The sequence below is a fragment of the Saccopteryx leptura genome, chromosome 5 (genome assembly GCF_036850995.1).
Source record: "Saccopteryx leptura isolate mSacLep1 chromosome 5, mSacLep1_pri_phased_curated, whole genome shotgun sequence".
NCBI classification, from domain to species: Eukaryota; Metazoa; Chordata; class Mammalia; order Chiroptera; family Emballonuridae; genus Saccopteryx; species Saccopteryx leptura.
The window spans coordinates 1600001-1622300 of NC_089507.1; the positions used below are offsets into that span (position 1 = coordinate 1600001).

Sequence of the window (22300 nt, forward strand, 5' to 3'; positions counted from 1 at the left end):
CAGGGAGGCCTCCCCCCACACTCACCACACCCCACACTCCAGGCTTCTTCTCTGGAATGGGCCAAACAGAGGGTCTCTGGACTGTGGGACCTCAGGCACAAGGGGGTAGAGGGTTATGAACAAGACAGTTCAATGTACATTTAATGCTGAGACCCCAGCCCTGTCCACCCACCCACCGCAGTGCCCAGGGTGCTGAAAGCCAGGCCTCTCCCCTTGGGGCATGACGTCGGAAGGGATTCCTCTGAGAAATCTGATCATCCAGGAGACCCTGGGGACCGTGTCCTGCCGGCCACAGCATGCTAACGATCCCGGTCAACAAGCCCTGCTCACAGGTTCCACTCTCCGGCTTGAGCAGCCAGGTGACCAGATGTCTGAGGAGATTTCAGGACACTAGGGACAAAGAAGAGACCCCATGCATCCAGGGAGAACCAGAGGTCATTCACACTTGCGTAGGACCAGAATGGCTTCAGACTTCTCAAAGCCAGATGGGAGTTCTTTGCATTCTGCAATAAATGCTTTTGAAGCTAAGACTTCAGACTCAGCTGAACTACTAATCAAGAGTGATGGTGAAAGGGGGCGTTGTGACCTTGCTCCCCAGTGTGTGTTATTCGTTTGGCTTAAATAAACTCTTAGAGAAAAAAGAGGAAATGTTACACAATGTAATATTACCACACACCTACCACAATAGGTAAAAAAAAATTTTTTTTTTAATTTCTTTAAGTGAGAGAAGGGGAGATACATAGACAGATTGCCGTGTGACCCGGTGACCCCGTCTGAGGCTGATGCTCTGCCCATTTGCGACCAATGCTCATAACTGAGCTCATTTTAGCACCTGAGATGGGGGCTCCCCGGAGACATCCTCAGTGCCCATGGCCAAAGCGCTCGAATCATTCGAGCCATGGCTGTGGGAGGGGGAGAGAGAGGGAGAGAGGGAGAGAGAGAGAGAGAGAGAGAGAGAAAAGAGAGGATGGGGGCAGAAGCAGACGGTGGCCTCTCCGTGTGCCCTGACTGGGAGTTGAACCGGGGACATCCACACGCCACGCCAATGCTCTACCACTGAGCCAGCCGGCCAGGGCCCTAAAAAAAATTTTATTTTTAAAGAGTGATAGTAGAGGAAAGATATTTTCAGAATGATGAAGCCTCACACAATCGACACCCCCGTGCCCTTTCTCAGGGTGTGCTCCGCTGTACGGAAGGAGGAAACCAAGAAAGAGGAAGTCGTGGAATTCAGGATGCAGCCATCCTGCAGCCCAGAGGGCTGTGAGGGAACTTGGGGGTGCTGCTGATGGCGGACCCAGGGCCAGGGCTACGCCCCCCACTTAGAGAGCAGAGTGTACTACTCTGAGTTGATAGGGTACCTGACCCACTGGGATGTCTTGAGCAAGACTGGACCAGTGGCAGAATTTGCAGGTGAACTAGGTAAAGGCCAATAAAGCAAACTAAAATAAAAGGGTGACATTATCCTCAGAAGAAACCAGAAGTTGAGCAAGAAAGGAAAAGTGGTCGTCATCCATAGGTGGCTCACGCATGCATCGTGTTTACACGGTACCGGAGCGATCTCCATCCAGACTGTCAGCGTAAACAGAGGGCTGACAGGATGGCCTTGGAGGTCAGGAAGCGGCAATGCACGCGTGTTGTTCGGGGCTCGGAGGGCGGAACCAAAAAGAACGAGCTAAAAGTTGCGATGGAAAATGAGGCCCTGTTTTGTGAGAAGCCCTTGTGAAACTAGGCTGCTCTTTAACGAGGCGTCTGATTACCCTCTGATCACACGCACTGGCACCGAGCTGAAAACACACTCCCTTGTGTTGTTACACACCCCATGGTCACCCTGCTAGTACATTGGCCAGAAGCGCCAGCTTGTTTCTGAGGCGCCCTAGAAAGTGTGAAACAGACTCTCCTTGGAGCCGGCCAGCCGGCCAGTGAGCAGGCAGTGACCATAGAGGACGCTGCTTCCATGCTGGAGACTGGGGGGAGGGAGGGGGGCCACGTGAGGGTTTTCACTTCAATAAGCAAAGGAACCGTCTTGGTGTTCTCATTGGTACGTGTTTAATTTCGAGGCTGGTAGAACATGTTTCAACATAGCTTACTGGTCATACATAGGTTTTTTCTTTCTCGTGAATCACTATTTGTGCCCATTTCCACCTAAAGGCGTAAGTTTTTTTGTTTTTGTTTTTTAAATTTTTTAAATTCATTTTAGAGAGGAGAGAGAAAGGGAGAGAGAGAGACAGAGAGGGAGGGAGAGAGAGAGAGAGAGAGAGAGAGAAGATGGGGAGGAGCTGGAAGCATCAACTCCCATATGTGCCTTGACCAGGCAAGCCCAGGGTTTCAAACCGGCGACCTCAGCATTTCCAGGTCGACACTTTATCCACTGCGCCACCACAGGTCAGGCTAAAGGCGTAAGTTTTAAAGGACACGGAGGAGTGTTTTTTATATTCGCCCCTGGGTCCTGGGTGCAGTTTCCACACCTTCCCTCCCAGCACGCTGTTTCCTTTCCATGTTGCTCATGGTGTTCGTGACAGTCACTTTTGGGGGGTCTCTTTCACGTTGCCGTGTGGACTGGCTCTGCCCTTCACACGGGGACTGGCCGGGTTCCCTCCGGTGCTGTACCTAGAAGGCCCGCCCATCGCCTCAGTCTGTGGTCCTCAGCCTTCTCTGAGCCCATTCCGAGTTCTCTGTCACACCCAAGTCTTCATCCGGCTGAGCTCCGTGGGGTCTCCTTCCCCCTCCAAGGGTGGGCTAGGCATTCCGACACTATTTACGAATGAGTTGAGATAAGCAGCCTGAATTGGCCCAGAATTTCTTGCAATACGAAGCCCATTGCAGCCAGACTTCCTCCGTGTAGAGCCCGGGTCCCCAGCATTAACCCCCTCCTGGGGTCCCCTCCCAGGCTCACCCTCCAACCCCCCACCTCTGCTTGAAGGGGTCTGCACAGTCTCACAGGCCACTTCACACGCTGCCTCATGCACCTCATCCCTGTGCCCAGAGCAGGCCAGGAAAGGGACAGCTGCCCCCCCTGACCCTGGGGCGATAGGTTGGGGGACCCCCTGGGGTAAGTGAGGCCTTCAGTCTTGATGGCCACAGCTTCCCCTTCCTGAGCCCCACCGGCTTCCTCTTCCAGACCCCAGTGCCTTCCCCGAGGTCACATGGGCTAGGGGGTAGGGGAGCAGGGGCTGGGGATCTCAGAGTCTGGGAGAAAGGAGAGGGGAGACAGCTCGCCTGCACAGACGCCAACCCTCCACCCCACCAGAGCCGGAAACCACTCAGAACAGAACAGCCCCTTTCAAGTCCCAAACTAGGCCCCAGGGGGCCGAGAGTGGGGTGTTTTGAGTATAAAAATAGAACTGCGAGAACGTGGGCCCTGCCTCTGCCCCCGCGGTTGGTGTTTTAAAATAGATCTTCCTAGTGGGGCCTGCCTGACACAGTTATTCTGTGTAGACATTTTACCCAAACAAACCTCTCAGGGGAGAAGGCAGCCGCTGACCCAGCCCGGGGCTGCTGACCATGGGTGGTGGGCGGTCAGGGTGCAGCCCATTGCCCAGGGAGAGAGGACTGGCACAGGGACACAGCCCCGCTCTTTGGCCATCATCCTGTGATGAGCTTCATGCCTTTAATGTAGACGTGCTCTTCAGAGGCCCCCACCCCTCTCCCCCGACCAGCCAGGGGTCCCTGCCTCACCTCTGCTTACCTGCAGCACAGGACCTGCCCACATCCCCTTCCCAGTGGACGTGACTCTCCTCACCCACGCCTGCCCTGTCAGTGCAGACGGGAACCCCTTGGTGTCCTGCTCTTTTTTTTTTCTTTTGTATTTTTCTGAAGTTAGAAGTGGGGAGGCAGAGACAGACTCCATCACGCACCCCACTGGGATCCAACAGGCATGCCCACTAGGGAGCGATGCTCTGCCCATCCGGGGCGTTGCTCCGTTGTGGCTGGAGCCATTCTAGTGCCTGAGGCAGAGGCCATGGAGCCGTCCTCAGTGCCCGGGCCAACTTTGCTCCAGTGGAGCCTTGGCTGCGGGAGGGGAAGAGAGAGATAGAGAGAAAGGAGAGGGGGAAGGATGGAGAAGCAGATGGGTGCTTCTCCTGTGTGCCCTGGCCGGGAATCGAATCTGGGACTTCCACATGCTGGGCCGATGCTCTACCGCTGAGCCAGCTGGCCAGGGCGGTGTCCTGTTCTTTTGGCCTCTGCCTCCTGCAGTTCCTGGTTCAACAGGCTGCTGTTCTGCAATGCCCAGAGTTCTCAACCAGGGTCCCATCACCCATGAGGTTTGGGGCTGGACTGGCGAGGCTGGGCAGGAGCGATGTGAGTTGTCGGATTCTGTGTTCCCTGTTTGGCCAAGATGGCTGCAGACATGGCATACTTGCATTCCTGGGTAATAATTAGCTGGGGCACCTGGTCTGTCCAAACTGTCTGCAGTGACCCTGATGATAAGGCTTCTGGGTGCTGGTCTGTAACCTGCCACTTTAAAAGCTTGCAGCCCCAGCCCTGGCATGGTAGCTCAGTGGGTTAGAGCATCACCCTGATACACTAAGGTTGTGGGTTTGATCCCCGGTCAGGGCACACATAGGAACAGATTGATATTTCTGTCTGTCTGTCTCTCTCTCTGTCAAATTAATAAATAAGTAATCTAAAAAAAGAGCCTGACCAGGTGGTGGCGCAGTGGATAGAGCATCGGACTGGGATGCGGAGGACCCAGGTTCAAAACTTCAAGGTCGCCGGCTTAAGCTCGGGCTCATCTGGTTTGAGCAAAAAGCTCACCAGCTTGAGCCCAAGGTCGCTGGCTTGAGCAAGGGGTCACTCCATCTGCTGTAGCCCCCCGGTCAAGGCACATATGAGAAATCAATCAATGAACAACTAAGGTGCTACAATGAAGAATTGATGCTTCTCATCTCTCTCCCTTCCTGTCAGTCTGTCTGTCCCCTCTCTCTGTTTCTGTCACAAAATAACAATAATAATAATAATAATAATAATAATATTAAAAAGAAGAGCTTGCAGTTCTTGTCCTCCCTACTCTGCGGTCAGGATCCAGAGGGAGGCCCTGATGTTTGGCTTTGCTCCATGGTTCCAGGTCTCTGTCTCTCTCCTTACTCACCTGCTCCAGGAAAAGGTCACTTACAGTGACATGATGGTGCCTCTCAGGCGTCCCTCTCTCCCTCACGTGAGGCACAAGGGCAGGATTTCCTTGCGTCACCTCAGGGTCACCAGTGCTCAGCTCAGCCAGGGCTTGGTTGGCTGAACCAGACACGGGGGACAAGCGTGTCCAGCCCCAGGGCTTGGTTGGCTGAACCAGACACGGGGGACAAGCGTGTCCAGCCCCAGGGCTTGGTTGGCTGAACCAGACACGGGGGACGAGCGTGTCCAGCCCCAGGGCTTGGTTGGCTGAACCAGACACGGGGGACGAGCGTGTCCAGCCCCAGGGCTTGGTTGGCTGAACCAGACACGGGGGACAAGCGTGTCCAGCCCCAGGGCTTGGTTGGCTGAACCAGACACGGGGGACGAGCGTGTCCAGCCCCAGGGCTTGGTTGGCTGAACCAGACACGGGGGACGAGCGTGTCCAGCCCCAGGGCTTGGTTGGCTGAACCAGACACTGGGGACAAGCGTGTCCAGCCCCGAGGCAGTGAGCACTCCTTCAGGAGCTCTGGCCCAACTGGGCCAGCACAGCGCCCTGTGTCAGCAGGGAGGTGACCATGTGGCATCTCCTGGTAGCTAAGCCTGGCCACTTCCCCAGCAGGCGTGTGAGCTGGGAGGGACAACATTTCAGGAGCTCTGGGTCCCAAAGTCCAGTCCCGAGAGCTGGGCTGTGAGAGAACGGAGTCACCGACTGGGGCCAGGATGAGATAACCCGTGGTTATCTAAGTCTAACGCTGGACTTGGGTTCTGCCCAGCCCCTGCCCCCAGCCTGTGGGGAGAAGCCTTGTTGTTTAGGAGCCTCCCAGGCAAGGCAAGTATGTGTCAACCCTGGGGGCTGCAGGGCTGGGGTGCTCTGCCTGCTCCCATCCTCCCCCTATTTTTCCTTCCAAGTCTCCAGCAGAGGGGAGCCCTCGTTTTACAGATGGGGAAACTGAGGCCCTGTTGGCTGAAGACTCTCCTGTGGCCTCACCTGCCTGAGCCTGGCCTCCCCTCACTTTGCCCCTTTCTCTCCAGCAGTCCAGCCTTGGTCCTGTCTCTCCCTGGTGGTCTCAGACCCGGGCCACTTGGTGTTCTGGCCTCTCTCACTTCCCCGCACCCGTGGTTAACATCTGCACCCCCAGAATGTCTCACCAGCGGATCTCCTGTGCTGTTGCAGCCAGGTCTCCCCTTTCGCTGGACTGCTCTGGGACAGTGACGTGGCCCATGTTCTTTCTGTCTAGCCACCACTCTGAGGATCCCTGTGGCCTGGCGGTGTCTTCTCAAGGCCCTTGGGGACCTTGGCCTCAGCCTGACCCAAACTCAACCCCTGAATGCCCCCTGCCCTTCCCGTTTCTGATCCACCAGTCCTGCTGGACTCTGGCCCCTCATGCCCCACGCAGCACAGAGGGGCTGACCTTGGCCTCACATCTGGACAGGGCTCAGCCTTTGTTGGGCTGACCTTTTCCCTCCCCTCAGTCCCTTTGGGCCCTGGGCCAGATTCTGTCCTTGCCCTGCTGGTGGCTTCCTGGGCCCTGGGACTGGGGGTCTGGACCCCACACCCCATGCAGATGAGCCTCCCTTTCTCTTCCTCATGCCCCAAGCACTGGGTCCCTTCTCTGGAAGGTTCACTTACCTACAAGCTTGCAGGTCTTGCTCTGTCTCTCTAGAACACCCCACTCTATCTCCACCACCCACATCTCCAGCTGGCCCGTGGAGTTCCCTGCAGGAAGCCATTTTCTCATAGGAAGCCCCTTCTCTCGAGGCCCCTGACCCTTAAACTGGGTTATCTAAGTCTAAAGCCGGACTTGTGTTCTGCCCAATCCCTGCCCCCAGCCTGTGGGGAGGAGCCTTGTTGGTTAGGAGCCTCCCAGAAAGCAAAGTGAAATTTCCCCTGTTTTCTGGGACTCGCAGTGTTGGATCCAGACCCCTGGGCCATGGTAATCCAGGCCTGGTCAGCAGGCTGTGCCCCAGTTGGGATGTGGCTGAAAGGTGCCCACAGGGTTCCAGCGGCTCGGTTCTGGGCAAACCCGCCTCTGCGAGAAGGGGTTCATCCCCAGCCCCTGCCTACTGCCTCCTGACCTGAGTCAGACCCACGAGGCAGGGGTGGGGGCTGGATGGCCTTGGCCTCCTCCCGCAAGATCAGGATCACGGGGATGAGGAAGCGCAGCGCCTCCTCCGGTGGGCCACCGGGTGTCACGGGGCGGGACACGCCCAAGGAACAGAGGTGGTTTGGTCCTGTTTGCTCTTTTACTTGCATTTACTGAGCACCTACTGTGTGCCGTGCATGGACGGTGTGTCCACGCCTGCAGCCAACACCCGCCTTGTCCCTGGGAGTGGGGGTGGGGAAAGGTGAGGGCTTCTGTACCCTGATGTCTCGGCACCCAACCTCGAACCCCACGACTAAGAGCTGCGCCAGGGGTCCCCCGCGCTGGTGTGGAATATTGACGAGCTTGGGGGGCGGGGCCGGGACGCCTGGGAGGGCGTGGCCGATCAGGAGGGCGTGGCCGGTCGGGGCGGGGCCAGCAGGAGGGGCGGGCCCGCCGGGGATGGAGCTCCTGGCGGACCGCCGGGCGGGAGCTCCTGGCGGAGGAGCCGGGAGCCGCCGCCAGGACGCAGAGCCCGTGGGCCGGGAGCAGCACTTCGGCGGGTAAGGCTCGGCGGCGGGAAGCGGACAGGCGGGGCGCGATCGCGTCCCCGGGGCTCGCCGTGGTCCCCCCCGCGCTCGGGTCCTCGCGGTGGGGAAGGTGGGGGGCGGTCAGCGCGCGGCCTGGGGGCGCCCCTGCCTTCGGAAGCGCGCGGGTTCGGGCTGGAGCAGGGTGCGCCCCAGTGGCCTAGGCGTGCGGGGGCAGGAGGGTGGGCGGTGGCGTCGCGTCTGTCCCGCGTCCCCGTCGTCCTTCTGACCCTCGCAACCCCAGGCCCGTGGGACTGGAAGCCCTCCGCAGGCTCCATTCCACGACCCACCCATCGCGGCCTCCAAAGACTCAGGCGGGGAATCGGCCCCCGCCTCCTCTCGGTGATCCAGACCTTCCTTCCCGCAGCCCGCTCAGCGAAGTGGGAGGAAAGCTGCCTGTGGCGGCTGATTCACACTGAAGTGTGAGTGACTGCCAGTCCTGTGGCTCTGGGAAGTCTGCCACTCTTACTGTGGTGAACAGCGAAGTGTCAGAGAGGAGGGCAGGATGGATGGGCGAGTTGGGGGTGTGGGTCCTGGCTTCTGCTCTGGGCCATGGCTCCCTTGCCCTGGAGAGTGGTGCTGACAGTTGGCTTCCTCTGGGGGTGTGGAGAGAGCCTGTCCTCTCCACCACCCTGTGTGACCCAGGGCCTCGCATCCTTTCTCTGTGCCTGAGTTTGCTCGTCGTCAGCGCTGGTGATGTCCGGGCCTGCCCGTTGGATGGCCATGCTGAGTGGCCCTGGCCTCTAGGTGCGGGGACATGGCAGTCATGCCCCGCCCCCCGTGTGTGTGTGTGTGTGTGTGTGTGTGTGTGTGTGTGTGTGTGTGAGATTCACCAGTATGATCTTACTGATGAACTGCGTAATGTGGCCCAAAACAAAGGGGGCTCAATTAAGGTTACTTGATCTAATGGTTATGACAGAATGTGTAAAATATTTTGTGTGACAGTCTGAGGGCTGAGGGGGCTTGGCAAGTCATGGAGTGGGAGCAGGATTCCAAGTTCAAGTCCAGCCGGGCACAACTCAATGTGACCATGGGTCAGCCCCCTGCTTTCTTTGGGCCAGGTCCTGCAGGACCAGAGGAGGGGCCTGGGCTCCACCTTCTGTGTCTCCTCCGCCCACTGTGTGCATTACCCAAGACACCCATGCAGGGGACCCTCTGGGAGCCAGGGCTTTCCTCTGAGTGGACCCCGGTGGGGGATCTGAGGAGCAAGGACTCTGCCAAACTCCCTGTTGCTCTATACTTGGCCCTGCGCCCTGTGTTGGGGCATACCCTGGGCAGAGGGAGGCAGGCCAGTTCCTGTCAGCCATCTGGAAGAAGCGGGGCTGACAGAAGGCCATGGCCTTTTGGGGGAGTCCCTCAGGCCTATAGAGTCAAGGAGGGGCCACCAAGGAGGCTGATCGGGAAGAGACAGGAGGACGGGCGGCTCCAGATCTGCCTTGGCCCTCCCTTCCTGTTCACAGGGACAGAGGACAGTGGGGTGCTGAGTCAGCCCCACCATCCCTTCCCCACACGGATGCACGCACGCACGCACGCCTACAGACGGGAAGCCTGGGGCGCACAGGGCGACACAGCGGCCCAGCCGTGGTCTCAGAGGCCCTGGCTTTGAATCCAGCTGCCACCATGTACCAGCCAAGGGCCCTGGGCCAGGAGGCTTCATACTGCTGAGCCCTGCTCTCCTCATCTCGACACTTGGGCGGTGAACCCCTTTCTATCGCAGGGGGGTTGTGAACGTCCAAGGGGCTGATGGTGGCACGTTCAGTGATTGAATCCCTGGGCTGCTTTCTCCTTCAGGGCTGAATAGCAGGGACGGCAGGGCCACCTCTGCTTGGGGGTGGGGGAGGAGTGGGGCTGGACCTGGAGATGCCCGGGGCAGAGGGCAAGCCTCCAGGTCCCCTCCCACTTGGGTCTCTTGGTAAAGGCCTGAGTCCATCAGGAGCATGAGTCTTCCTGGCTACTGTCCTTGAACCTCTTTGGTGGGACACCAAGGGCCGGGGGCTGCTCCTCTCATCCATGCTGGGTGCTCTGGGTGCCAGGACCTGTGCCAGGCATGGACCCCAGGGAGTGGACAGGCCCACAGGTCAGAGGGCAAGACCTGCTGACAAATGTACACAGGTCACAGCTCAGCCTGTCTGGCCCTCTCTGCTGCTCTCTCCCTCAGAAGCACTTTAATAAAAAGCATAAATGTCTGTGCTCTGGGGACCCCTCCCTGGCCACGCCTGGGCTGGTTGCCTCCACTGAACCTTTCCTGGTCATCATGGTGACCTGTCTGGCTCCCCCTGCCCAGCGGAGAGCTCATGAAGGACAGGGCCACATCTGAGTGCTCAACAGTGTCCATGTCGCCTGGCCCAGGCGAGGGATGAGGTGGAGTGTGGACCCTCCCAGTGGAAAGTCCACTGGAGCATCCAGAAGCTTCTGCAGACCTGAAGTGCCAGTAAGCCAGCACACTGGGCAGGCACACTCAGCAGACAGGCGCGCTGGGCAAGCTCACTGGGCAGGCACACCGGGCAGGCAGGCACCAGGCAGGCGGGCCTCTGCAGGCTGGGGCAGGGCCAGGCTGGGCTAGGTGCTCTTGGACGCCGGCTGGCTGCTCTCTGCCTCACCTGTGTCTAACTCTCGCTCAGTACGGGAGACAAACTCGCTCAGTCACACTGGAAGGCCCCTGCCGCGGGGCTGGCAGGATTCAGGTCAGATAATAGTGGGCGGTACTGCAGCCTTGCTCCCAACTCTCCAGGATTCCGCCACAGCCCTCCACCCCGGTCGCCACCCTCGGGGGCCCTGGGAGCCGTGCAGACGGGGAATCTGAGGCCTGCCTGACCAGGTGTCTTCAAGGGCCCATCCTACGCAAAAGCAGGTCCTTTCTCTCTTCCTTCTGGAGACATATGTTGGGGCTAAGGTTGGGGGCCAGCCGGTGCGCCCCTGAACCTCCTGCCACATGACAGATCTGGGATTCGGGTCCCAAGGAACCAGCCCCTCAGGTGAACCGGCCGGGTCAGATCTGCAGCCGCTGGGAGAGTGGGAAAGGATGCAGAGAAACAGTCCTGGGAGCCCTGAGTGGTCCCTGCAGGAGCACAGCCCTGGGGGGGGCTGGGAGGGAGCAGTACCAGGAGGCCAGGCGCTCACCGTGCCTCGTGAAGAAGCCCCCCCACCCCCGTAACCCCAGTGGCTTCCTCTCCTCCTATTTGGGGGGAGAAGGTGTTGATGCTGACCTTCTGAGCCCCCTGATGGCTGGGCAGACGCAGTGCTGGAGCCTGGCCCTGGCCGGAAGGTCAGGGGTCGCTGGGTGGGTTTGATGGACTGGCTATGTCTCTCGCCCGTCAGCCAGTGTGAGGGCATCGTCACCATCTGGCCTGAGACCTCTAGGAAGGCATGGTGGCCGTCTGGTGCTAGCAGGCTGCGCAGCCGTGACCAGGCCGGGAGCCGGAGGCAGCAGAGCACCCCAGAGCCCCTGCGGCCAGCATCAGGCCACCAAGTTCTCCCTGCTGACCCACCCAGCTCCGGTCAGAGCCGATGGTGCTTGGGAGTGGAGGCGCCCTGGCCTCCCCCCACCCTGTCTCCGGACCTTGTCTGTGCCGAACCCTCACCGGCCGTCTGTCCCCCACAAAGTCCTCCTCCCCTCTACCTCCTGCCTTCTCTCAAATCCCACCCCAGGGAGGGAGGGAGGGGTACACTGCTCTGGGGCCTCGCCAAGCACCCTGACACCTGGGGCCCCCAGTTCCCACTCTTCGCTACATGGGGGAGGAGCAGGTGTGGGAGGGGGACCGTGAGAGCAGGGGTGTCTGAAATAAGTCCTCTTGGGTGAGGCCTGGCCCAGGGGTTGCAGACCCTGGGCTGCAGCTGCCCTGGGAGGCCGGTGCCTGCTCCTCTTGTCAGGCCAAGGGTTCGGCCCGGTTGTCACTCAGCTTCAGTGTCCCTGCTGTCCGCTTGCATTGACATGGAGTGAGGGGTGGAGCCTGTCTCTGAGTCCTCCAGCCCGTGCTCGGGTCTTGTGCTGTCCGCTTGCATTGACATGGAGTGAGGGGTGGAGCCTGTCTCTGAGTCCTCCAGCCCGTGCTCGGGTCTTGTGCTGTCCTCTTGCATTGACATGGAGTGAGGGGTGGAGCCTGTCTCTGAGTCCTCCAGCCCATGCTGGGGTCTTGTGCTGTCCTCTTGCATTGACATGGAGTGAGGGGTGGAGCCTGTCTCTGAGTCCTCCAGCCCATGCTGGGGTCTTGGGCACTGGGACAGGGGCTCTTTGAGACCAGTCTGCCCATTTTCTTGAGAATGTGACCAGGAGGGTGAAGTGCTGTGGTTGGTGACGGCTGTGCCCTTTCTGGGGGCAGGAAGTCACTGGGGAAGGAAGAGGGTGAAGAAAGAGGTCCCCCACCTCCCAGGGAGGATCTGGGAGGTCCCTCCTCAAGCCAACGTTCCTGCCAGCCAGGCACTGAGGGGACAGCTGGTCCAGGGCTGGGGGCTTGGGAAGCAGGAGGAGGTGGCCCCACTCCGGGCCCAGACCAGTGGCCTCCAAGTAGATTCACACTTCTGCTTGCAGACCTGTACCTCTTCCAGTGGGCAGTGCCCAAGAATGGTGCGTGAGGTGCCACGTGGGACCCCAAGATGGAGTCTTCTTGGGGTGGGACAGGCAGAGGGCAGGAGAGCCAGACGGAGGGTCCCGCAGTGTGCAGCCAGGTGGCCCTGAGGAGGAGGCCGGAGATGCCAGAGGGACTGGAGCTCGGGCCAGGACCTGGGAGGCTTTCAGCAGTGGCTGGGTCATATTTTCAAAGCTTCGTCTGGGGCCTGGACACCCCCCTCCCATCCCGCAGCAGTAGCTGAGGAGGCCGGGGCGGGGCCTGCGGAAGGGCTGGGTGTGTGTTTCTTGGGGGGCAGGGAGTCAGCCAACCAGGCCAAGGTCGGTGGCCCCGTTGAGGAGCCACTGGGGCCAGGGCTGCGGAGCCGGCAGTGCCAACCTGCTCCTCCACACCCCCTCCCAAGACTTCTTTGCTGGCTCTTCTGGCCACAGTGCATGACCCAGTGGTTATCTCCCTGGGGAGGGGGGAGTGTCCCTACAGCACCCACTGAGCCTTGCCTCCTTCCTCACCCAGTTGAGGCTGCCCCACCCTGTGGCAGGTCCCCAACCAGGAGGAGGCTGCTTGGTTCCTGGCTCTGCGGACCACCAGAGGCCACCTTGCCTCTGGGACCCTGTTAGGCCAACCTCCAGATAAGAACATTAGCCCTGCTCATGGTGTCCCCATGATGTCCCCTCCCTGCTGGCAGCAGAGCTAGGAAGGTCCTTTGCTGGGAGACCAGTGATCTAAGACCCCTGTGCCAGGGTGGGGTGTAGAGGTAATGGGTGAATGAATGGGAGAGTCCAGGCGTTGGGGCTCGCACAGGTCCGAGGCTGTGGTGGCCAGGGGCCCTGACTGGAACGGTCCACTTTTTTTTTTTAATTTTTTAATTAATTTTTATTTTATTTTATTTATTCATTTTAGAAAGGAGAGAGAGAGAGAGAGGAGACAGAGAGAGAGAAGGGGGAGGAGCAGGAAGCATCAACTCCCATATGTGCCTTGACCAGGCAAGCCCAGGGTTTCGAACCGGCGACCCCAGCATTTCCAGGTCGACACTTTAGCCACTGCACCACCACAGGTCAGGCCAACGGTCCACTTTTTGAGGAAGGGCCCAGCCTGGAGTCTCCAGGGAGCAGCGGGGATTAGTGTCCACCAGAGGCTCTCTTCTCCAGTCCTGAATTGGGCTCTGTCATCCCCACGCTACCCAGGGACCCCTGAAGGCACCACTACCTGGTCTCACTGATGGGGCATCAGCGGGTATATTGGGGTGTCCTGAGCTGGGCTGAAGACCAGACGAAAGTTTGTCAGATGGGCACAGTATGAGGAGTGCAGGGGAGGTTGTTGAGGTGTCCAGCGTGGTTGGGCATCAACCAGGAGAGGGCCTTGAACTTGACAGTGGGCACACTCAACTTTGAGAGTCACCTCTGCTGTGGCTGGGACAGCGGCTCAGAGCAAGGGGGATGGGGGAGGGAAAGGTGGGGGTGGGGAGGAGGATCCCACCAGACCACTGGCCTTGGAAAGAAGACAGTGTGCAGGACAGGGGGAGACCCGGCCCCGGCCCCTGCTCTCTCCTATCCCCTGCCCTGTCTGTCAAGGGCAGGTACAGACTGCGCCAGAAAAGGCAGGGAGCCTGACCAGGCGGTGGCGCAGTGGATAGAGCGTTGGACTGGGATGCGGAAGACCCAGGTTCGAGACCCGGAGGTCGCCAGCTTGAGCGTGAGCTCATCTGGTTTGAGCAAAGCGCACCAGCTTGGACCCAAGGTCGCTGGCTTGAGCAAGGGGTTACTCAGTCTGCTGAAGGCCCGAGGTCAGGGCACGTATGAGAGGGCAATCAATGAACAACTAAGGTGTCGCAATGCGCAATGAAAAACTAATGATTGATGCTTCTCATCTCTCCATTCCTGTCTGTCTGTCTCTGTCTATCCCTCACTCTGACTCCCTCTCTGTCTCTGTAAAAAAATAATAATAATAAAAAAAAAGAAAAAAAAAGAAAAGGCAGGGAGGCTGGGCCCCTTTCCCGCCATCCCAGGCCCACTGCCAGACCCCTCTCGGCACTGGGCCTGCGAACAATGGGGCAGTGTGAGGGTGCTTGGGAACAGGGAGGTCAGCCAGGCCCCCTGTGGGCCCAAGCACAGGGGCCAGTGGCCATGACTCATCCTGCCCAGCGCCCGAGCCTGGGGCTCTCGGCCGGCCGAGGAGGAACATGCTGCTCTCAGTTCCCCCACCTCGCGGCTTGCCGGCCCCTCCTCCCCTCTTTTGCCCCTCTGTCTGCCTCTTCCTGTGTCCTCTCTCTGCCTTCTCCCTTCTGGGCCTGTCTATCCCACCCCCACCCCGCCTCTGTGAGCCGGGGCCCAGACCTGGGAGTGGCTGCTCCCCCACACCCCTGCCTGGCAGAGGGGGCCGGCCGTCACCTGGGAGCCGTTCTCCCGGCCTATGGGTGACCCCACGAGGTAGCCAGTGAGAGGACAAGACCCAGCCCAGATGGGCAACCTCCCTCCTGAGGCCAACCGAAAATTTACTAAGGAATAAAAACGCGGCCCAAAGCGGGAGACGGTGCCATCAAATAAAAAACGCGGCGAGCGAAAATTAATTGACAGCGTCAAAGAAGGAAGACGTTTGGGAAAACAGCTTAAAAATATGTATTGACGTTAGGTTAAAAGGAGAAAAGTAAATGAATTTAAACTGAAGAAAGACCTGACCCTAAGCTGCTGATATGAGTGGAAGGAGGAAGGTGACCCTGCGTGTAGACAACCCCTCCTGATGGCTCTGGCCCCCGGAGCAGAGCGGGCGGCAGTCGGAACCCTCTGCACGGAGGGTGAGCCCGGCCCTGGGTGGTCAGACCCCTGGCTGGATGAGCCAGATCGGGGCCAGGCCTCATGACCCTGGGTCCTGGTGCCCTTGGTCCTGACCTGGGAGCCCTGACTTAGTTAAGTGCCATCAGGTGCCCAGGAGCTGTAGGATCTGAGGGATGCCACCAAGTGGTTTGAGGGAGGCCACCATGGCAGGAAAGAGGCAAAAGAGACGAGTAATGGCCTGACCAGGTGGCGGCGCAGTGGATAGAGCGTCGGACTGGGATGCGGAAGACCCAGGTTCAAGACCCCAAGGTTGCCAGCTTGAGCACGGGCTCACCTGGTTTGAACAAAGCTCACCAGCTTGGACCCAAGGTCGCTGGCTCAAGCAAGGGGTTACTTGGTCTGCTGAAGGCCTGCGGTCAAGGCACATATGAGAGAGCAATCAGTGAACAACTAAGGTGTCGCAACGAAAAACTGATAATTCAGTGATCCCCAACCTTTTTCGGGCCACGGACCGGTTTAATGTTAGAAAATATGTATATTTTCTCGGACCGGCCTTTAGTTTAGGGTGGGATGGATAAATGAATCACGTGACCGAGACAACCGTCAAGAGTGAGTCTTAGATGGATGTAACAGAGGGAATCTGGTCATTTTTTAAAAAATGAAACATCATTCAGACTTAAATATAAATAAAATGGAAATAATGTAAGTTATTTATTCTTTCTCTGTGGACCTGTACCGGTCCGTGGCCCAGGGGTTGGGGACTCTCTCCGTTCCTGTCTGTATGTCCCTAGCTAGCCCTCTCTCTGACTCTCTCTCTCTGACTCTCTCTCTGTCCCTGTAAAAAAAAAAAAAAAAAGAGAGAGAGATGAGTAATGGAACAGATGGCAGAGCCGCCAAAGCCACTGGCTGCTGGAGAGGTCAAGGCCAGTCAGTGTCCCTGGTGTCCCGCCCGGGGTGCCCTGCCTTGGCACCGCAGACAGCAGGTGTCCATGCAGTGTGCCGCCGTGGCTGACCTCTGCCTCTAGGCCGGACTCCTTCAAGGGTCAGTGGGACTGGATCTCTCTGGCTGCCTTCTTTATCCCCACGCCGACCCCAGCATGAGCGTCATGTTCTCTTGTCACCTCACCCAAGGGCTGTGATCTGGGCTGAGCAGGGTGCTCTTGACCCCCGGGGTCCCGGGGACCCACCCAGCAACGGGCCCCTGCCTGTGGTGGCGTCCCTGTGAGCCCATGATGGAGAGTGAGGAAGCGAGCTCGGGACAAGGTGCCTTGTACCAGGTCACCAGTGCCAAGAGGAGAAGCCGGGACCTGGGTCAGTCCCGCACGGTGCCCAGGCCTGGGTCCGAGACCTCCCCCACACTCCGCCGGTATGCGTGGTTCTGGAACGGACCTCCTCTGTGCCTTCTGTCTGAAGGCGTGCGCCTCCTCGCACCCCGACCCCGGGCCCTTAGCCCAGGCCGCTCCTCATCCGAGATGCTTTCTGTGCGCTTCCTTTCCTGTGTGGCTCCTTCGTGTGGAAGTTTCCTCCCAGAACGCTGGCTGATGTGTCACCCTGTCTGGGCGGGACGGTTGTCACAAGGCCGTGAGTCAGAGGTGGCCGCCTTCCCAGCGGATTGCCAGCCCCAGATGGAAGGGAGGCTGGCTTGGCCCTGGGGTGAAGGGTGTGGGGTGTGCAGGCAGGTGGGGTGCCCCGACTGCCTCCCTCTGCCCTGATGCGGTTGAATCTGGGGCCGACGTAATGCTGTGTGCAGGAAGAGAGGCCCCGTGGTGGCCACGCAGCCCAGCCGGCCGTGGGCGACAGCGGGCCAGTCTCTGGCCTCAGTTCTCTCAGCGCCCAGTGGGGTTTGGCCACTGCTCTGAAGGGGCCTCCATTGCTTTCTTTTATATATATTATATATATATATATTTTTAATTTATTGATTTGAGAGAAAGAAAGAGACAAGAGTGGGGGGAGGAACAGGAAGCGTCAACACGTAGTAGTTGCTTCTTGGAGGTGCCTTGACCGGGTAAGTCCGGAGCTTCGAACCAGCGACCTCAGCATTCCGGGTCGACACCCTGTCCACTGCGCCTCCACAGGTCAGGCTGTAGGGGCCCCCATTTCCGTCAGGGACACTGTTCTCCACATATCTACACTGCCTGCCCCTTTGCTTCTATTGAGTCTTTGTCCACACAGCCCGGTGCTGTTCCCAACAGCTCCCGGAACAGCCTGAGCCACCGAGGGGGACACTAAGGCCTAGGCTCTGCTTCTTTGCCAGCTTGCTCCCGGGTGAGCACCAGACTCCCACCCCCGCGGGAACCGGCGGCCGTGAGTAGGGCTCGGGCTAAGGGCTTGTGGCTGGTGGTCTCCTGAGTCCTCTGGAGATGAGGTTAAACAGGCAAACTCTGAATCCAGGAGGGCAGACCAGCAGGCAGTGTGGCCCACCCCTGGGTCCCCAGCCTCTGTCCAGAGCCTGTGCCCCCTGGCTGCCCTCTGGGCTGGTACATTTTCCTCCCAAGTGTTCTTCCTGAGAGTAGGTCCTGGGGCCTCCTCTGCCCCTCACAGCCAGGCTTGGCAGGAAATGGGCGAGGTGTCCTGGGCCCTGGGTCACATGGGCAGTGCTGGCTGGGTGGCCGCTGCTGCAGCCCGCTCAGCTTCAACTTCCTCATGGGGAGCAGAGGTTCACCCTTGGGGACTTGGGGACTGAGTGGGCCACGGAGCAAACCTGTTGGCACTGAGTAGACATCTTCTGAGGGTGGGTGCTTCCTGCCCCTGCCCGGGCCCGGCCGCCTGGCCTTCCTCTCTCAAGAGGTGACTGCAGACAAGGAAGTGTACCCTTCTCAGTCCTGCAGGGTCAGAGGTTGGCCAGTGTGTGCTGAGGGGGCCAGAGTGGCGTGCATGACTGAGTGGGGGGCTCAGTGGCCTCTGGGAAGTGGGGAGTTGGGGTGTGGTGGATTTGGGGAAGATCTGCTCTCTGTGGGTGTCTGGTCTGGCCTCGGGTCAGCCTGACTCAGAGGAGATGGCCTGTGTCCTTCTGTGCATCCTGACAGAGGTGCTTGGCTGATTACTGCCCGGCGACATCCCTTTGGCCCCTGCAGGGCCAACAGCAGGGTGGGCCAGCCTGCTCTGCCTGGGGCTTGGCCACCAGGGGCTCCAGTGAGGGGCTGTGGTCTGGGCCCCCCACAGGCTGGGCTTGCCTGGCCCTGGCCCTGCGGACAGGGCTGCCCTCTGGAGAGGCTGGGGAGGCCAAGTGCCTGGCTGAGGTCAGCTGGAGGGCGGTGGAGCTCAGCATCTTGTCATGCGGCCAGAGACCCCCACCAGGATGGAGAAGTGGGGTGGGTGCTTGGGGTGAGATGATGGTGTAATTTCAGTAAATGAGCTCCATGAACTAGACCCCACGGAGAGTAGGAGGTGTCCAGCTAGCGTGTGTGTGTGTGTGTGTGTGTGTGTGTGTGTGTGAGAGAGAGAGAGAGAGAGAGAGATGTCATCTGGTTGTGCTGCAGGTAGCCAGTGCAGCTGAGCTCACTGCAGGGGATGGACACACGGGATGGAGCTGTTGTCAAGGGAGGGGCCATGTCCTCAGCGGACGGATTGGAAATGCTTGGGTGGGGTGCGCAGGGGGGCGGCCTCTCCTAACCCTCACATGGGCGGACCTGCACAGGGGAAGGGCAGGGGCTGTGCGTGCAGCTAGTGTGGACTGGACGAGGGGCCGACGGTCCTCCAGGCTGGGCGGCCCACTGTGACAAAGACAAAGACATCCGTCAGCTTCCCTCCACGCGGAATTCCCCACATGGGGCTCAGAAAGGGGCCCCCGGTGGGCCGGAGGTGCTCGAGGGGCCAGACAGTTCAGAGAAGGCTCTTCCTCCCTAGCGTGCCTGTGAGGATGGTGCTGTCAACAGAAACCCAGGGACCAGGTGGCCCCGGAGTAACCCTGCTCACCAGCCCCACTCAGGAGCTCTCAGATAAGGAAACCGAGGCTCAGAGTGGGCCACGAGGTTAGGAGCGGGGACTTGAGCCTGGCTTGTTTCCAAGGAAGCCCGTGCTCTAACCACTATCCCGTCCTGCCATCCAAGATCATGTGGGTGGTGAGTGGGACAGAGTCTCATGGTAGCAGATATAGACCGAGTGCCTTCCTCGAGGATGGCACCCAGTGCCCCAAGCAGGGCCTGGGGCCGTGGGATGCCCACACTGGCCCTAGTGTGGGGCAGGGAGCCTCTTTAGACCAGGCTGGGCAAGGCTGTCAAGAGCTGTCAAGAGGGGCAGAATGCTGTGGGCGGAGGGGCCCAGGAACTCGGGGGTGGACCCGCCCAGGCGTCTGCACTATGGAGAGTGTCTTCTCAAGCAATTAAAAGGTGGAAACTTATCAGTGTTATTGATGAACTGAAGTGTGAATCCTGAAACGCCTCCACTGGTTTGTGGTTTTAGGCAGGAGAGGCTCAGGAAAGTGACACCACCAACCTGTGCCGTCCTCACCCGCCTCTCACCATGGTCTGCCTGTCATGGGACCAACCTCCTGCCTGAGCACAGCGACCCTCGGCCTGCAAGCCCCGCCCAGCCGTCCTCCCTCCTCCCCGTGCGCTGTTCCCTCTTGGGCAGCCTTGCCTTGTCCAGGGCTCCGTCCCAGGCGCGGCCCTGCCTCTGTGAGGCCCCAGCCCTGCTCTGAGTGCTCAGCCGGCCCTCAGCCTTCGGCCCCCGGGAGATGTCGCGTTTCCCGGAAAGAGGCGCCAGACCCGGGAGAGGGAGGCGCCGGGCTGCTGTGGGGCTGGTGGGGATGTGTGGGCATTTTGAGTCCTCTGTGGGCATAGACCGTGAACACTGGGGGTGCGGAGGGTAACCGCATCCCTCCCGCAGTTTGGCCATCGTCCTCAGAAGCCCAGGTCTTCCATGCGGGCGGCCGGGTCTGCCTACCCCTTCCTGCACTTTCCTGAATTCCCTTTGGTCTAGGACACAGGAGTGGCCAGACTGCCTTCGTCTCATCCAGGGCAGCCCCGAGGAGCCCCTGGGTGCCTCCTAGAGCCCGGCACGCCACTGTCTTCTGGGGACAGGAATGTTGGCCAACCCCAGTGAAGACATCCTGGGGCACAGGTGGGCCTTGGGTGCAGCCATGTGGCAAATCAGGTCTTGTTGAGGGTCAGGTGAGGCTGCAAGGCACAGTTAATTCTTCACTGTGGCTCTGAGTGCTGGCCCACGCATGTGCTGGTTGGAGCCGTGTCGGGGGTTTGGCCATGAGTGTGGACAAGACACCGAACCCATGAGGTTCTAGAACAGGGGTCCCCAAACTACGGCCCCCGCGGGCCGCATGCGGCCCCCTGAGGCCATTTATCCGGCCCCCGCCACACTTCTGGAAGGGGCACCTCTTTCATTGGTGGTCAGTGAGAGGAGCATAGTTCCCATTGAAATACTGGTCAGTTTGTTGATTTAAATTTACTTGTTCTTTATTTTAAATATTGTATTTGTTCCTGTTTTGTTTTTTTACTTTAAAATAAGGTATGTGCAGTGTTCATAGGGATTTGGTCATAGTTTTTTTTTTTTATAGTCCGGCCCTTCAACGGTCTGAGGGACAGTGAACTGGCCCCCTGTGTAAAAAGTTTGGGGACCCCTGTTCTAGAAGGTTCTGTGTTAGGGAGAGTGAAGTTGCCCAGTAGAGGAAATTGCACATTCTCGGAATGGCCCGCCGTGGTCCTGCACGACAGGGCCCAGGGTAGGAAGTGGGAGCCAGACCCCACAGACTCGGCTGGGGCACCAGGCTGGGCCCCGCTCCCCGAGGGAAAGGCCCTCACGGAGCCAGGGGAGGGCTGGCCGCATGTGAATAGGCATCCGGGCGGTGAGCACGAGCGGCGGGTGTGGGCCTGCCCAGCACTGACCCCACGCCTGGGAGGGGTGGGGGGTAGTCAGCCAGGTCCGAGAGAAGCTGCGGACATCCAGGGAGGCCGGGACCTCAGACCAGCCGAGGTGGAAGGCTGCGGTTGGTCCAGGGAAAGGGCTCTGGCACATCCCTGTGCTCAGTGGTCTCCCGTAGCTGCTGCGAGGAAGTCCTGCACTCTAGGGGCTTGGAGCAATGGAAAGTGACCTCTCTTCTGGATGGCAGCGGTCCAAAATCAAGGTGTTGGCAGGGCCACAGGCCTCTGGGAGGCTCCAGGGGAGAGTCCCTCCTTGCTGGCCTCTTCCAGCCTCTGGTGACCACTGGTCATCTGTGGCTCCCTTGGCTTGTGGCCACATCACTCCCATCTCTGCCTCTGTCTTCACGGGGTGTTCTCTTTGATTATCTTCCTCTGTCTCTCTCTCTCTCTCTCTTTTTTCAGAGAGAGAGAGACAGACAGACAGACAGAGAAGGACAGAGACAGGAAAGGGGAGAGGTGAGAAGCATCAGCTCGTAGTTGTGGCACCTTAATTGTTCACTGATTGCTTCTCATGTGTGCCTCCAGCTGAGCCAGTGACCCCTTGCTCAAGCCAGAGACCTTGGACTTCAAGCTAGGGACCAGAGGATCATGTTGATGAGCCCACGCTCAAGCCAGTGACCCTGTGCTCAAGCTGGTGACCTCAGGCTTTTGAAACTGGAACCTCAGTGTCCCAGGCTGCCTGACACTTTATCCACTAGGCCACACCACCACTGGTCAGGCCTACCTCTTATAAGGATATTTGTCCCTAGATTTAGGACCCATCTAGCTAATCTAGTATGAGTCCTTAATTTTTTTTCTTTTTAAATTTTATTTATTGTTTTCAATAATAAAGAGGAGAGAAAGGGGGGGGAGGGGGAGAAAGAGCAGAAAGCATCAACTTGTCATAGTTGCTTCTTGTATGTGCCTTGACCAGGCAAGCCTGAGGCTTCCAACAGTGAGCTCAGCGTTCCAGGTCAACGCTTTCATGCACTGCGCCACCCCAGGTCAGGCGCGGGTGAGTCTTTAATGACGTAGGAAATAATCCCTGCAGCTGTGGAGAGAGCCAACAGTGCCCTCTGGGCATCCACCTGAGCCAACTAGGGACCCTGGGAGCCCAGAGTGAAGGCTCTCCCTTCCTCTGTTTTTTTTTTTAGGCTGGCCCTTGGTCCCGGCCTGGCCCTGCTGGCTGGCTCCCACCCACTCTGGTAAGTGCGCTGGTCTGGCATGGTGGGTCGGCCCTTGGTACTTTGAGGCCCTGTTCCTTGGGGATGGGGACGGTGGAGTGAGACCTGAGCTGCCCCATGTGGGGACCCCAGTGGTGCGCCAGCCCCA

The 22300-nt window shown here is 59.2% G+C and overlaps 1 protein-coding gene across 2 annotated transcripts in view; it reads left to right on the plus strand.

Moving 5' to 3' along the window:
- Positions 1 to 7646: 7646 nt before the first annotated feature.
- The window catches only part of SH3BP2 (SH3 domain binding protein 2), a 37235-nt gene continuing 22581 nt past the window's right edge, over positions 7647 to 22300 (plus strand). Inside the window, exons 1-2 of one of the 2 annotated variants that reach the window (XM_066385661.1) lie at positions 7651 to 7753; positions 22123 to 22173. In XM_066385661.1, coding sequence (XP_066241758.1) covers positions 7653 to 7753; positions 22123 to 22173 — 152 coding nt within the window. In that variant the 5' untranslated portion in view covers positions 7651 to 7652. Of the gene's footprint in view, positions 7754 to 22122; positions 22174 to 22300 lie in introns of both variants that reach the window. The other variant, XM_066385663.1, reaches the window with a different exon arrangement.